This window comes from Neofelis nebulosa, chromosome 16 (genome assembly GCF_028018385.1).
Source record: "Neofelis nebulosa isolate mNeoNeb1 chromosome 16, mNeoNeb1.pri, whole genome shotgun sequence".
NCBI lineage: Eukaryota > Metazoa > Chordata > Mammalia > Carnivora > Felidae > Neofelis > Neofelis nebulosa.
The window spans coordinates 19635484-19651199 of NC_080797.1; the positions used below are offsets into that span (position 1 = coordinate 19635484).

Genomic DNA, 15716 nt, shown 5'->3' on the forward strand with positions numbered 1-15716 from the left:
AGCCTGTGTTGAGACCTCAGCACTAACAGGTGAGCAACTGTGCTTGGTGGCCCCAAAGAACCACCACACTTACATGGTCTAGACTCTGGCCCCATTCTCCCCTTGCCACACCAAGCTGGGATTCCCTCTCTGTCAGTGTGGATTCTGCATGTGTGTGCCTGGGTGGATGGGGCTATACTGCCCAGAAGGGAAGTGTTAATACCACGGACAGGGATTCCCACCCACAGGAGGGTATCAGATCTGATGGGGGAGGGCACTGTCATTTGCAAGGGCATATTCTAAAATTACGACTGCTGGTTTTTTTTTTTTTTTTTTTTTTGTCACAACATTTACCTGGAATTTTCTAATGACATTTAATGTTTACAAAAGGGTTGCATGAACTAGGGAGGGTTGAAATTGATACTGAAATGGGGAGACAATGAATCTGAAGTTCCTTCTGCAGAAACCTCTCCAGTGGGACAAATGGCAGCAAACTGGCATCCCCGGGTCCCTGTAGGGGAGGGAGTGTGGGTGTGTGTGTGTCTCTCCCCTTTATTCTTGGCCAGTCACTGCTCATCTATCTTCTTTTGAGGACAAGTGGGGGCAGGGGAAGGGAGCCCTCTGTCCAGTCATTCCTCAATCTTGGAGACCAGAGGTCTGGACTAATGCTGGAACTTTCCCAATTGGCTGCTTACATACTTAAAGGATTGAGCATAGACTAGGCTTGAGTTACTTTTGAGGCTCTGACCTTGACAACGGAGCCCAGAGGCTTTTCTGCTGTGGGCATGATGTACTGGGATTAGCTAGCTTTGGTGGAAAGGTAAAGGGTCTGAGCAAAAGGGATACAGAGGCTGGGGTCCTGGCTTCTAAATGGCCTACTGAGGGACGTTAGGAAGATTTCTTAACCCTTATGTGGCATGGTTTCCACGGTGACTAGAAGGGAGAAAGGGTGATTTCATTGAGGCCTCTTTAGAGTTGGTTAACGCCTAGGACCAATAAACTGCCTAAGACTCGGGAAAGAGTGGCCCAGGGCTGGGTAGGGCCTGCCTGTGGCCCCCATTCCCTCTAATTGGGTCCAAGGAGCTCCAGCCAGGCTCTTCCCAGGCTGGCCTGCACTCAGTCTCCTGGGGCAAGCCTGGGGGAAGCAGGCTGCTGGAGGCCACAGGTCAACTCTCCACAGATGCTGCTTGGCCCAGGGAGGTGGGGGGGGGGAGGGGGGGCGGAGGGGGGGTTGGTGGAGAGCTGGGGGCTGGGGAGCCCTTGGAGCCTGCGCTGCTCCCTGGCTCCTGCATCCTAGCCCTTGAGCGGGGAGGAGGGAGGGTGACTCCAGTATACTTTACAGATCACGACCGCCTTAAACAAAAATGCCCACCACCACCCACCCAGCCAGGCAGTTCTACCAAACACAAACAGCTGCCCAGCCTTGCCACCTCCTTGGCAAATGGCCCAGCTGGACTGTCAGGCCAGGAGGTCAGGTGGTCCCCACCAGCCTAGGGGCTGGCCCTTAGCAGCTCCCCCTCCCCTGAAGGCACAGGGGCCCATTTCCTGCCACCAGCCCACACAGGACGCCTATCTTAACGGCTCTGGGTGAGTAAGTGACTTACAGACTGGCTTCCCCTGAAACAAGGGGGGGTGGAGGCCTCAGTTCCTGGTGAGAGTGAGCCTGGGGTGGGGGTGGGGGTGGGGGAGGAAACCGAGGCACAGAAAGAGGCAGGTCTCTTTCAAGGCCACGCAGCATGAGGCAGGGCAGCCCTCACTCATCCCCAAACTTGCAGAGGAAGATTGGAAGCCCTGGGCTCCCTCAGCACCTCTTTCAGAGTTCTGGGTACCCGCCTCCGCTATGTGCCCCAGGGTGGGGGTGGGTGGGGTGGGGAGGTGTCTGTCCTCCACCTTCACCTGCTTCTGTAACAGGGCAGCCCTCTAGAGGAAACCGGCCTCAGAGAGCTGACTTCAGCTCCCCCATGGGGGACTTGTGATGAACCAACAAAATCTTTCTCAGGTTCTAAAAATTCCCAGGTGGGCCTGCATTTTGGTTAGCAACATCCTCCTAGAGGAAGGCGGGAGGAAATGGCTGCAGCAGTGGAAAGGGAAGGGGTACGGCTTGGGGGCAGCTGGGGACCTAAAGAACTTCAGGCCTAAGGCCTTGAAACTGGATGTTAAGTCTCAGGGGAGAGCTTAGCTGGGAAAAGGGCGTTAACGACAACTGCTCCGCCGCCAGGGGGCGTCCTCTCTGCGTCTCCAGGCATCCCTATTTCCCAGCATTCGGGATGCCTGTGCCCAGGAGGGTTGAGCGCTTAACCTTTACGCAGAGGCATGGGGTTCCCGGGAGATCATATCGACGGGGGTGTGCAGAAGGAAATTGGGTTGGGGTCCGCTGTGTGGGGCAGTCAGTCAATCGCTCCTTCCGACCTTCCTCTTCCCACCCTCGCTGAGCCAGCCCAGACGTCGGCAGTCTCCACCCTTCCTCCCTGCTCTGGGAGACCCGGCTCCCTGGGGGAAGGGCTGAAGGCAACGCAGACGCAGCCTGCCAAGAGGCTTGGGCCAGGGTCTCAGGGCAAAGGGCGTGGGAAGGGCTGGCCCTCAGAGCCGGTTGGGAAGTCCCCAGTACTGGGCACAGTGCCCACCCACCTTGCCCGTGACATCGTAGCTCGGACTGCAGGGCGGGGAGTGCTCGGGCGCCTCTCCATCCCGGGTGGCAGCGGCGCCAGACATGCCCGTCACGTCCCCTGGACGAGAGGTGAGCTAGGACTGGTGGCGGGCGGGGGACAGCGCTGGGACCTCCCCGCCTTAGGCTCCACCCAATCCTTCCCCCCTCCACCGCCCCAGCCCGGACCCCCACAGGCTCCTCCCTATGTCTCGCCACCCCGAAGATACCTGCCTGGTGCAGGCTGTCTCGCGAGGGCGCGCACAACCACAGGTCAGCGCCAGAGGGGCAGGCGTGCCCCGAGCAAATTGGGCCGGCTTCGTGCTCCGAAGACGTGGAACGAATCCAGCCCGAGGACCGGTCCCCAAAAGTCGCAGGCTGCCCGGGCTAGGTTCCCACAGGGAGCCGTCTCCGGAAACCTAGCCTGTAGCGCTGGGTCTGGCAGCGCTGCGACCCGGGGTTCCGCGCCCCGGTTCCCGCTGCCGCTGCACAGCGCGGCCTGCAGGGGGCGCCCGAGCCCCGGCCAGCTGGCGGCCGACGGGCGTCCCCCGGTCGCGGTTGGGGTGGGGGTGAGGTTGTGGGCTGGGAAGGCCCCGGGGCAGCGAGGCACGATTTTTGAGAGGAGGCGTGCATTCTGAGCACAGCGCTCAGGCAGTTTTGCTTTTGCTAATGCACCCCAGCCCGAGCTCCTCTGGATGTAATTTTATTTACCCACCAGAATTCACCTTGCAGCACATTTACAACTGTGGCTTTTCGCGGCCCCTGGTGGGTGCTAGGGTTTTGACCCTTTAGCACAGATCACCTCTCATTTCTCCCTGACCTGTTGGGCTGTGCCCGGAATGTTCCAGCATGGGAAAGCCTCCCCCGACTCCAAACCTCCCAATCTCCGCGCCCCTGAAGGCAGGGCTGGCCCTATTCACCTGTGCTCCTCAGCCCCTGTCCCTGAGCAGGCCTTAAATATTTAGTAGTAAATGAATTCATGGAGTCGTGGATCATTTTGAGCAGTCTCAAGGACAACCCAGGAATCCTGCAGTTCCTGGTGGCAGACAGTGGGAGTGTGGCCTGGGCGGCCCCACCCTGCGCTTCAGGGGCTAACCATTTCATTACTCCTGTGCCAACATTCTGCACAAGCGCCCACAGCTTACCATGGAACTGGGTGGCTGCATTACAGCGGGACTGACTGAAGGCTGTGTCGGGGGAGAAGGGCATCAGTACCTCTTGACTTAGGTGCTGGGGGTAAAGCACAAGGGGCAGATGTGGCTTATGGGTGACTATAGGCCTGGTGGGGACTGTGTGTACACATTCCTCTAGCCCTGTGAGTCTTGGCATTGGCCAGAGCTATTTTCTGGAGCTGGGCTTGCCATAACCTCTTGTGTACATAGGGTGGGGCTCAGAGAGCCACCTACAGGATCAGAACTCTGCAGATGTGCATTTATTGCCTGCTATTCAGAGGGAAGAGTCTCTTGCTGCAAATACAACCCCAGTCCATTCAGTGTCTCAGGCTCTAAGCTCCTGAGGGCTCACATGGGAACCCCGCAGGGGCAAAAGTTTTCAGAGCCAGAGGGTAATGGCCGAGGAGAAATGAGAGAAAGAAAGTGACATGGCCCTCGCTCACCTTCCACTGTAAACCACACTGTTACGGGTGTCCTTCAAAGCCTCTATTGAGGTCCCAGCCCCTAGTCCCTCAGAATGTGACCTTATTTGGAAAGGGGGTTGGTGCAGGTATGATTAGTTAAGGTGAAGTCATACAGGAATAGGGTAAGCCCTTAATCCAACATGACTGATGTCCTTATAGGAAGAGGAGCGGACACGCAGGGAGAAGCCGGCCATGTGAACACAGACGCAGAGATCCGAGTGGTGTATTTACGAGCCAACAAATGGCGAGCATCGCCAGGAGCCACCAGAAGCTGGAGGAGGCAAAGGAGACCCCCCGCCTCCCGCCCCCCAGAGCCTTCAGAGGGCTTCTAACTTCCAGCTGTGGTTTGTGTTGCTGGCTCAACCCAGATCCTCCTTTGTCCTGTGGTAGGTTTGGGAGAGCCAGATCTGTCCTGTCTCCGCCTGCTTTGGGCTCTCAGTGTGATTACACACTTTCTTCCTTCTGATGGACCAGTCGTCTAGCCTAGTGGCTAGTGGCAAAATTCTTACCAGGCTAGTGGCAAAATTTGGAGGTCCCACCCCTCCACATCTGTGGGGTGTGAGTCACAGTCTTTAGGTCCGCATCCACACCAACATTCATCCCACTGTGCACCCTCTGAGTCTGACAGGCAGAAGGATGGGCACGGAGTGGGGGAGAAGGCTGGTGGCTGTGAGGGCTCCCCCAACCTTGTGTGCAGAGGGGCAGACTGGGCATGGGCCTGAGGTGGGGGATGCCTGGTGTGGCAGCCTGGTCCAAGGCTTCAGGAATTGTCTGGGAAGCCTTGCTCTCCTGGGACTCAGCCCTGCCCTTCCCAGCACTCTGGAGCCTGCTTATGGGAGAAACCTGCACTCTCTGGCCAGGCTCTCACTTCTTTTTTACTCTGAATCCCAGCCACCATGAGTCCTCGCCTTCCTTGCTGTGACCCAACCAGAAAGCCTAGTTTCTGGGGTTCCCCTTCTCTCTTCCCGCCAGTGTGACCATCCCAGTCCCGAGTGTGGTCCTACAGGCCCTGTGCCCTGCTCTGTCCTGATCCCGAGGAGATCCAGGAAGAGACAGAGTGCTAAAAACAGAACTTTGACCCTTGGCCTGCCAGCTCCCTAGGAGCCATGTGACAGTGTTAAATTTGGACTGTGCTTAAAATTTTAAGCCGTCCCTTTGCCTCTCCATATTCTTCTTGCCTTAGAAAGTAGACCTGAGAAATCTATATCAACATATCCTTTCTAGGGGTGCCTGGGTGGCTGAGTCGGTTAAGCATCGGACTCTTGATTTTAGCTCAGGTCATGATCTCACAGTTCGTGAGTCCGAGCCCCGCGTTGGCCTCCATGCTGACTGCGCGGACCCTGCGTGGGATTCTCTCTCCCCACCCCTCTCAAAATAAATAAATAAACTTAAAAAAGGAGGCATTCTTTCTAGTTTCCAGTTGTGTTCAGCCAAAGGGGAGCCCCAGGAGATGTGGAAACAGGAGGAGAGCAGGGTAGGCGGGGAGCTGACTTGTATCCTGGGCTAGCTCCGGGAGGGTTACCATGAGTTGCCGTGTTCCTCCACTGAGGGTCACAGGTCCTGCCAGCCAGCTCTCTCCATGAAGCCTTGTGTCCCTGAGCTCTGGCTTCGGTTCCCTCCCCTCATTTTTTTAGGCTAGGGTTGGAGTGGAGGCCCTGTGTATGCACGGCCACTGCACCATGCCTCCTGGTTCCCCGACACCCTGCTTCCACCTTGGTAAGTAGTCTTCTTGTTAAACCTCCCTGAATGATCCAATGTGAGTGTCCACCTGCTTCCTTCTGGGACCCTCACAGATACACACCGGGGCCCCAGAGTCTGGGAGGGCTTACTGTGAATCCGATGCCCACGGTGGCCGAGAAGGAGCCAGGGATGAACTTGCCCTGGTCGAACTGAACCAGCAGAGATGTCTTCCCCACACCGCTGTCACCCACCAGGATGGTCTGAAAGGGAGCAAGAGAGGGGTGAGCGTCTGCAGTGTGCATGGGGCTTCTGAGATGCCATTGTGGCTGTGGGAGCAGGCTCCTTCTAATGCACACACACACACACACACACACACACACACAGAACTCTTGATTTCCTATCAAAGTCACTGAAGAGGCATGAAAGCATAGGAGAAACCTTGTCACCCCATGTTGATGAACATCTGAAGGGACCATGAGAACTTGCCTCTCAGACTTCCGACCAAGAGGGCATACTGACTGACACCCACTGTGCTCTCTGTGGTCCCCCACAGTGTGCTTGCACTGAGGCCGTGCTTCTTACTGGCAGTTCCCAGCCAAAGGCACAGTATGGTAGGGGCACTGAGGCAGGTCTGTCACTGGGAGACACAAGATTCCCCTAACAGCCAAATTTGGCTTGAGGATTTCCTCACCATTTCACGGATCCTTCCAGAGACTTTCACACAACCTTCCTGCCCTTTCTCCTTCGCTTGGGGTCATACCTGCCTCATGATCTGCGGGCTCTCCCCACCTCTCCCAGCTTCCTACCCGATTTCTTTCATAAGTATTTCACCTAATAAAATCCCTGCACTTGTAATTCCCTTTGGCACCAGCTTCTCGGAAGAGAATGTCTGGAGACATGCCTTGGGAAGAGTTTATACTTGGCCATGGAGCATGGCATTGGAGACACAGCATTTCAAGGGAAACAGAGTTTCAGAAAGAAGGGCCTGGCTACTTTTGTACATGAAGAAAGCAGTGGGGAGAATTAGCCTGGGAGGTCAGGTGCTATATTTGGAAGAAAATCATAAGCAACAGACAGGAAATATACATGCACCTGGAGGCCTGGGACTCAACAAGCTCTCAAAGAATGGATGAATGAATGAATGAATGAATCAGTGGGTAAATGCCTTAGTTTCAAAATGGATAGTAGCTACTTTCCAAAGACAACCCTTCAAGATCACTGGAAAGGCTTAAGAGATGCCAACTTTAGCTGGACTTGTAAAACCATAAAGATATAAAAACCCCAAAATGTAAAAGCGTAATGATGGACAGGTTCTCCTGGGGTTGGACCCATGGTCCCAACACTGTTTGGCTTTGACAGTGGCACTGAGCTAGCAGCAGGGCAAACATGGGATTGTTTGTGATGTTGACTTTGAATGTCCCCTGACTGTGGTCCCCCACACCCATTTCCAAACCAAATTCGATTCAGCTTTTATTTCCTCCTGGGTTAAAGGGCTCCATTTGCTTGTTGTGTGCAGTGGCTTTAATAATTTACATCTCAGGGGCCCTGGGTGGCTCAGTCAGTTAAGCTTCAGCTTAGGGCATGATCTTGAGGCTCATGGCTTTGAGACCCACCTCCGGCTCTATGCTGACAGTGTGGAGCCTACTTGGGATTCTCTCTCTTTCCCTCTCTTCCTGCCCCTCCCTCACTTGCACTTTCTCTCTCTCTCAAAAACAAGTAAATGAAAACAATATAATAATTTACATCTCAAATCCAATTTCCTCAGGCTTGAAGAGGGGCTTCCTAGAGAGTCTATTCCAGAATGTAAAGGTTTAGTCCGCTCATGTCCACCTTCTTCATTTATTAAAGGATATAATGTATTGACATTCTTTTCCCCTTTATTCTTTTCCTTTTCACGGGAAGGATTCCCTTTCTTCTCTCCTCATATGAAAACATTTCCATCTTAATGGGAATTTCTCTGGTTTAGTGGGAACACGGTTCATGGTAACAAGTTTCAGAATTTCAGGTCCTGCTGAATCCTGTCTGGGGGCAGGGGCAGGATGCTGCCGCCATGTTTTGGTGCAGAACTTCTGAGAATCCTATGTTCAAACCTGGCTTCTTGGTTGGGAGGAAGATATATGTGTCAAGGTAGGAAGTAAGAAGATAGGATACACTTGATTTGATCAAATTAAAAAAAAATTTTAATGTTTATTTATTTTTGAGAGAGAGAGAGAGAGAGAGAGAGAGAGCATGAGCTGGGGAGAAGCAGAGAGAGAGGGAGACACAGAATCTGAAGCAGGCTCCAGGCTCTGAGATGTCAGCACAAAGCCCGAGGCGGGACTTGAACCCACAAATCACGAGATCATGACCTGAGCTGAAGTCAGACGCTTAACTGAATGAGCCACCAAGGTGCCTCTTGATTTAATCATTTTTAAGCTGGCATTTAGAATAATAAAATATTGAGACATGTGGTCTATGGGTGTCCATTTGTATTCTAAACGTTATGGATGAGGCTGCCTAAATCCATTACCTTAGATACACTATGGAGTTACTCTCTTCACTCAACAGCTGCCAGGATTTTCCTGAAGATTCTCCAGGTTGGCCCCAAATCTCACTGCTTGGAGAAGCTGAATGTCAACTTTGGATCCAGAATTTCCATTGCACCTTCCCTCCTCTGAAGCATTTGTGAAAATGTTAATTAATCGTGGTTCAAACAGAGACCTCTGTGCCAACTCTGCCACCATTCAGACAAGTGTTTCCGTTCTGTCTTAAGTCAGTTGGTTTATGTTTGTATTTGGCTCCATCCATTCCAAAAGGAATTTGAGGCATTCAAAACTCGCCTACACCAGAGGCCAGGTAATGATACCGCCTGAAGCAATCTTCCACCCCAGAGTGACCTGGCTTGTTCCTATATCTGAGCGTTACATTTGCTTTTAGATTTCCTGGCATCCACGACAAAATGGGAAGCCAGATGGGGTATGTAGTACTTATTGCCTGAGTCTTCTCAATGAGTGAGTATTTTCTGCTGGCATGCGATGTGGAGAGGAATCTCTTATGTGGATTCCTATACGAGGGGCCTCTAGTGACAAAATGGAAGAGTTGGGATTTTGCAGAGAAGGTGAAGCTTTTCCTATAGCTTTTCTATTGACTCTTTTTTTTATATAAAAAATTTTTAAAATGTTTATTCGTTTTTGAGAGACAGAGAGAGACAGAGCATGAGCAGGGAAGGGGCAGAGAGAGAGAGGGAGACGCAGAATCCGAAGCAGGCTCCAGGCTCTGAGCTGTCAGCACAGAGCCTGACACGGGGCTCGAACTCACGAACTGTGAGATCATGACCTGAGCCGAAGTTGGGCGCTCAACCGACTGAGCCACCCAAGTGCCCCTCTATTGACTCCTGCTAAAAGCCAGGGCCTGACATTAAATCGCACTTCAGCAGACACTTCTCAGTGGGAGCTGGGCGAATGTTGCCTAAGTGCTCTGCTTTCCTGTGACTTCCTGACTCAAGGGGAACACTTAGAAAACCTAGGTGAATGGGGTGGTTACCATGGCTCCTAATTGACTCTGAGCCACCTTCTTAATCAGACAGGGAATTCAGATGCCATAAAAAAAAAGATAGATCTGACTGTACAGACATAAAAATGTCCTGGTTGACAGAAGATACCAAAATGAAATGAGAAATGATGGAGAGGAAATATTTGCAAGATGTATGACAGACAAAGGGTTAATACACGTAGTAGTGTAAAGAGCTCTCAAAAGAAAATCTCAGTAGGAAAGTGAAGAATATGAGTACATAGATTTTGTGTGTGTGTGTGTGTGTGTGTAAATGTGTGTAAATGTGTCAACCTGGCCAGGCTATGGCATGTAGTTATTCAATTAAATACGAATCTCTGTGTTGCTGTGAAGGTATGTTATAGATGTACAGATTATATATTACAGATATACAATTGGTTGACTTGTAAATCTTCAATAATCTGGATGGGCCTTATCCAGTTAATTGAAAGAACTTAGAGCAAAACTGAGGAAGAAGAAATTCTGTTCAAAATTGTAGCATCAGCTTCTCCCTGAGAATTTTCAGCCTGCCAGTCTACCCTACAGATTTTGGACAGGCCAGCCCCCCAGAGTCATGAAAGCCAATTCCTTGAGCTAAACATCTCTCAGTATACTTCATCCTGGTATGTTTCTCTGAATCAGTATAACATATAATGCTTTGGTAAAAGTATGATAAGGGTCAACATTGGCTGAGAGTTGGGGAAACAGACACTCGTACTTACACCATTGGTGGGAACATACGTTGGGGCATTTGGAAGAGCAACTGACAATATCTACTGAAGTTACAAATGCAAATTCCTTTGTCTCAACAGTTCTATGGCTTTAGTGCACAAGTTCACCAAGATATGTGTACAAGGATGTTCATCGCAGCATTTGTAAGTGCAAATAATCCAGCAATTGGGACTGCTTAAGTAAACTGTAGGGGCGCCTGGGTGGCTCAGTCAGTTGAGCGTCCGACTTCGGCTCAGGTCATGATCTCGAGGTCTGTGAGTTCGAGCCCTGCGTTGGGCTCTGTGCTGACGGCTTGGAGCCTGGAGCCTGCTTCATATTCTGTGTCTCCCTCTCTCTCTGCTCCTCCCCTGCTCACACTCTGTCTCTCTCTCAAAAATAAATAAAGATTAAAAAAAACTGAACTGTAGAATATCCATATAGTGCAATACTGCGAAGCTGATAAAAGAATGAGGTAGGGGTGCCTGGCTGGCTGGCTCTGTTGGTAAAGCATGGGACTCTTGATCTCAGGGTTGTTGAGTTCAAGCCCCACATTGAGTGTAGAGATTACTTAAAAAAAAAAAAGAAAAAAAGAATGAGGTAGATCTATATGTGCTGTTTGGGAAAAATGATATTACGGAGTAAAAAAAGGGGCAGAAAGATATGCTTGTGTGCTGACTTATGTTGACTTCACCTAGATACACAATGGAATTATATGGGTGTGTATGCTTCTCTATAGGGAGGCAGCAGAGACCGACAGTGGCTACCTTTGAGGTTCTGGGGTGGTGGGGTGGGGAATGGGGGTGAGGAAAAGACTTACTTTTCGCTTTATCTCTACCTTATTTATTTAATTATTTTATTTAATGTTTATTTCTTTATTTTTGAGAGAGAGAGAGAGAGCATACACAAGCTGGGGAGGGGCAGAGAGAGAGAGGGAGACACAGAATCTGAAGCAGGCTCCAGGCTCCAAGCCGTCAGCACAAGCCCGACGCGGGGCTCGAACTCACAGACCGCGAGATGACCTGAGCTGAAGTCGGACGCTCAACCGACTGAGCCACCCAGGCACCCCTAATTACCTTTTATTTATTTTTTTTTTTAATTTTTTTTTTTTCAACATTTTTTAAATTTATTTTTGGGACAGAGAGAGACAGAGCATGAATGGGGGAGGGGCAGAGAGAGAGGGAGACACAGAATCGGAAACAGGCTCCAGGCTCCGAGCCATCGGCCCAGAGCCTGACGCGGGGCTCGAACTCACGGACCGCGAGATCGTGACCTGGCTGAAGTCGGACGCTTAACCGACTGCGCCACCCAGGCGCCCCACCCCTAATTACCTTTTAAAGAAAAGTGTTAACAGGGAGTATTTCAGAGTGGGCATTATCAGTCATGTTTTCTTTTTGTACTTTTCTGTATTAAAAATCCCTAGTAAGTGTAATAAAGTGGTTGACGAAGTAAATTCATACATGAGTGATCCTTTACTTAACCTGGAATAAATTGCTTTTCCACAGAAAAGAGTAAAACATTGGTTCTGGATATATATATATATATATATATATATATATATATATATTTCATGTCCAGTGCAGAACCCAATGTGGGGCTTGAACTCACAACCCTGAGATCAAGACCTGAACTGAGATCAAGAGTCTGATGCTTAACTGAGCCACCAGGGCACCCCCATTTACATGTATTTACCAACAGTTGTCTTTGCATGGGGGGATCAGGAGTGATTTAAAATGCATTCTTCGTGTTCATTTATATTCCATTCTCCTTCTGTAATGAACACACACTCCTTTGTAATTCAGAAATATGTCTGTGTGTGTTGGGAGGCATACTGTGCTGGGTAACTCAAGTAAAAGCAAATAGGAACACTGATGTCTAGCCTAACTGTTGCTGAACAGATGCTTGATTTCATTTTTTCCAAACGAATCTAGCCTGCTACGCAATGCTTAAAGAAACATCAAGTTTCTGAATGGCAGCAATTTCAGTTTGTGTATTTCAGCGAGTATTACCTTGGATACCGGAGGGGCACGTGGTAAGGCAGCCCATGCTCTGTCTTGAAAATTCGTGGGGCTCCTTCACCTCGTAACCGCCTCTCTGGAGCCCTATGTTTTTCTCAAAAAGAATCTTTGCCTGTGCCCGAGTGCCTGGATAAGAACTTGGTGGAGACTTTGCTTCCCATTCCATAGACTGCAGAAAAAGGGCATTAGATCTGGAAACTGGGAAGGTCAGTGTTACCAGCAACTTGCTTTGTTAGATTAAGTTCCAGTTCCTGATAATACATCCCTTCATTTTGGGGGAACCTATTTTAGAAAAAACCACGGAGCGGATACCCTGCTGATAACCAGCTCAAGGATGTGCTGTCTTATTAACTCTTGGTTGTCAGGTTCTCTCTTCATTGTAAGCACTGAACAGGATCGAGGGGCAGCTGGCTTCTCTCAACCCATCCAGCAGGAGGCAGGATGGCACGCTTTACGAGCCAGACCCAGGGTTGAATCCTGGCTTTGCCAATTACTAGCATGCGACCTTGGACAAGTTACTTGCTCTCTGAGCTTAGATCTCTTTATCTGAAAAATGAGAGTAACGTCGCCTTTCCTCTGTATTTGTAGTGAAGACCTGATGTGATAACTGTATAAAATATGGAGCATAGCACGTAGTAGGTAGAAAAGATGAGGTGTGGTTGGGTCCCAGGTGAACTGAAAGAGTTCAGAACAGTGGTTGAGAACAATTATGGTTGATGACAGTCCACAGTTCCTTAGCAGACCTTACAGGGCCAGGGTAAGAATGATGACGTGCTGAAAACGGTTCATTTGTTTCTTCGTTTTCCAACAATTATTTATTGAGCATCTATTATGTGCCAAATGTGCTTTTAGCCACTGGGGATACTGCTCTCAGGGATCTTCTAATCCAGAGTGGGAGAGACCCAACCAGACCAGTTCTTTCAGTCCAGGACCTCCTCCACCAGTGAATAGTTTGGGTTCTGAAAATATCGCAGTTTGCGAGTCCACAGTGACTGAGAGAAATAGCTTGAGGAAATCTCTGTTCCTTATAACCCGGAGAACCCAAAAAAGGCATCAACATACACGCGCGTCACATCCACACGCGTCCACATGCATCCATGTGTTCACACCAGTTACCATGGCACACACAGTGTGTACACATCTATAACACACACGTGTGTACACGCAGCACTAACAGCACAATACATGTATGTATATATAGCTCCCACACGTGCCTACATATAAACACGGATGCACCACATGTGTTCATCCATGCATGCACACACACCCACGCATCCACAAGCACTCGTATTCATGCATGTGCATGTGTGCATTCACACGCACACACAGACTCACACACACACACAGGTACTTTTAGGGCAAGGGAGCCTCAGATGATCTACCCAATCCTTTCTTTCATAGATGGGAACGTGGAAGCCCATGGAAGGAACTGACTCATGCAGAAGTCAATGGCCAAGCTGGGACTAGGGCCTCCAGTAACTCTTTGAGGATGCAGGGTCCCCAGAACAGTCTGACTTTCCTGGAGTCCCCAGAGACATTTGTTTAGAGGAGCAGTCTTGCCACCACTCAGAGACACTCAGATAATTCTCTGTTCTTAATTTTTTTAAAAAAATTTTTTTTTCAACGTTTTTTATTTATTTTTGGGACAGAGAGAGACAGAGCATGAACGGGGGAGGGGCAGAGAGAGAGGGAGACACAGAATCGGAAACAGGCTCCAGGCTCCGAGCCATCAGCCCAGAGCCTGACGCGGGGCTCGAACTCACGGACCGTGAGATCATGACCTGGCTGAAGTCGGACGCTTAACCGACTGCGCCACCCAGGCGCCCCTGTTCTTTTTTTTTTTTTTTTTTTTTTTTTTTTTAAATTTTTAATGTTTATTTATTTTTGAGACAGAGAGAGACAGAGCATGAATGGGGGAGGGTCAGAGAGAGAGGGAGACACAGAATCTGAAGCAGGCTCCAGGCTCTGAGCTGTCAGCACAGAGCCCGACGCGGGGCTCGAACTCACGGACCGCGAGATCATGACCTGAGCCGAAGTCGGCCGCTTTACCGACTGAGCCACCCAGGCGCCCCTAGGCGCCCCTGTTCTTAATTTTTTTTTAATGTTTATTTATTTTTGAAGGGGAGAGAGACAGAGTGTGAGTGGGGGGAGGGGCAGAGAGAGAGGGAGACCCAGAACCCGAAGCAGGCTCCGGGCTCCAAGGTGTCAGCACAGAGCCTGATGCGGGACTCTAACCCACAAACCGCGAGATCATGACCTGAGCCAAAGTCGGCTGCTCAACCGACTGAGCCACCCAGGCGCTCCTTTGTTCTTGATGCAAAAGGAAATCCTTCTTGGGTAAGCTGGGCCCAGGAGCCAGGGCCAGGCCGCAGGCAGAATTTGGAGCACCTCAGATGCTGGTCGCTCCTTACCGAATATGCCCAAGAAGGGAAAGGTTACCCACAACTCTCCAAACATCTGCCCCCCTCTTTTCCAGGACTGGCCCAACTTGCTTAATTCCTCAGTCATTTCCCCTGGAAGACGAATAGTGTCCGTGTTTGCAGAGGCCAATGTCTCTCAGCATAACCGTACAGTGCCCTGGGCAGAGGACGGGCTTGTCGAGCAGTGGGGACAGAGGACTGACCCGAGCCCTCACTCAGGATTGTTGATCTTAGTTTGGAGATATGTAAAGTGAAAGGCTGTCTCTGGCCACATCCTGGAAAAGCTCGGCTTATCAGCTGGAGTATTTTTCTATGCAAACAAGCCTCCTGCGTACCTGCTCCTTCCTGATCAGGGTGAGAGGGGCTTACGTCCCTCCTTGGGACTCCCTCACTTCTCAAGATGTCACAGGGTATGCGTGACACAGAGCAAAAGTGGCTCCGGGAGCAGGGGTACGAGAAAGGGCCCTATGGGTTCCTAGCATCTGGGCTCCACTCCAGGGCCTGCTGGGATCCTGATGGGGAGGATGGGGGACAGACATAAAATTGCCAGGAAGAAGGAGTAAGGCAGGCAAAGTTGGTGTTGCCCTTCTTCCTACTTCCACAGGTCGTTATTGTAAGGTGGGGGGTGCGGATCGAGGGGGTAATAGCCATGAGCAATGAGCCACTTTCTTCAGGAAGGAGCCCCTGGTAGAACTGACAAGTGTCTGGAGGGGTCAGGCTGGTATCAATATCCACAAGCTCTCACTTGGTGGTCTGGGGCACAGCAGAGAGTTTCCAGTATGTTCTGAGGACAGAGGCCCCTCTTGCCCATCGGACCGTGAGTTCCCTGCTCACATCCCCCTACTCTTTGAACCCTTTTCTTTGAAGTCTGGGGTTTGATACCCTCCACCCCCTCATTCTAATCTCTGGTCTAGAATTTCTCCTCTGGCTTTTGGGCTTTGGCCCAACCTCCCCCACAGCTGAGCTCCTGGGCTCCCAAGGCTGCATCTGAAATTCCATGTTTCTGGCATTGTATCCCTCAGCCTTGGCTCTCCAAGGCCTCCGGGATGGAGCTGCGTTCCCTCTGCCCAGTCTTCTCGCCAGAGGAGAAGCACTGGGTAAGA

The 15716-nt window shown here is 50.7% G+C and overlaps 1 protein-coding gene and 1 long non-coding RNA gene across 12 annotated transcripts in view; one reads left to right on the forward strand and one right to left on the reverse strand.

The window, feature by feature from the left end:
* LOC131498146 (uncharacterized) overlaps positions 1-10955 on the forward strand; it is a 19947-nt gene extending 8992 nt beyond the window's left edge. Inside the window, exons 1-4 of one of the 7 annotated variants that reach the window (XR_009255306.1) lie at positions 144-799; positions 1508-1566; positions 4419-4645; positions 8487-10955. This is a non-coding gene — a long non-coding RNA (uncharacterized LOC131498146). Of the gene's footprint in view, positions 1-143; positions 800-1249; positions 1567-2577; positions 2717-4418; positions 4646-5893; positions 5976-8486 lie in introns of those variants that run through there. The other 6 variants (XR_009255303.1, XR_009255301.1, XR_009255304.1 and 3 more) reach the window with 6 other exon arrangements.
* The window catches only part of RAB37 (RAB37, member RAS oncogene family), a 56985-nt gene that overhangs the window by 5801 nt on the left and 35468 nt on the right, over positions 1-15716 (reverse strand). The window contains exon 2 of one of the 5 annotated variants that reach the window (XM_058705054.1): positions 6089-6199. In XM_058705054.1, the coding sequence (XP_058561037.1) occupies positions 6089-6199 (111 nt within the window). Of the gene's footprint in view, positions 1-2607; positions 2719-2853; positions 3102-6088; positions 6200-15716 lie in introns of those variants that run through there. The other 4 variants (XM_058705056.1, XM_058705055.1, XM_058705057.1 and 1 more) reach the window with 4 other exon arrangements.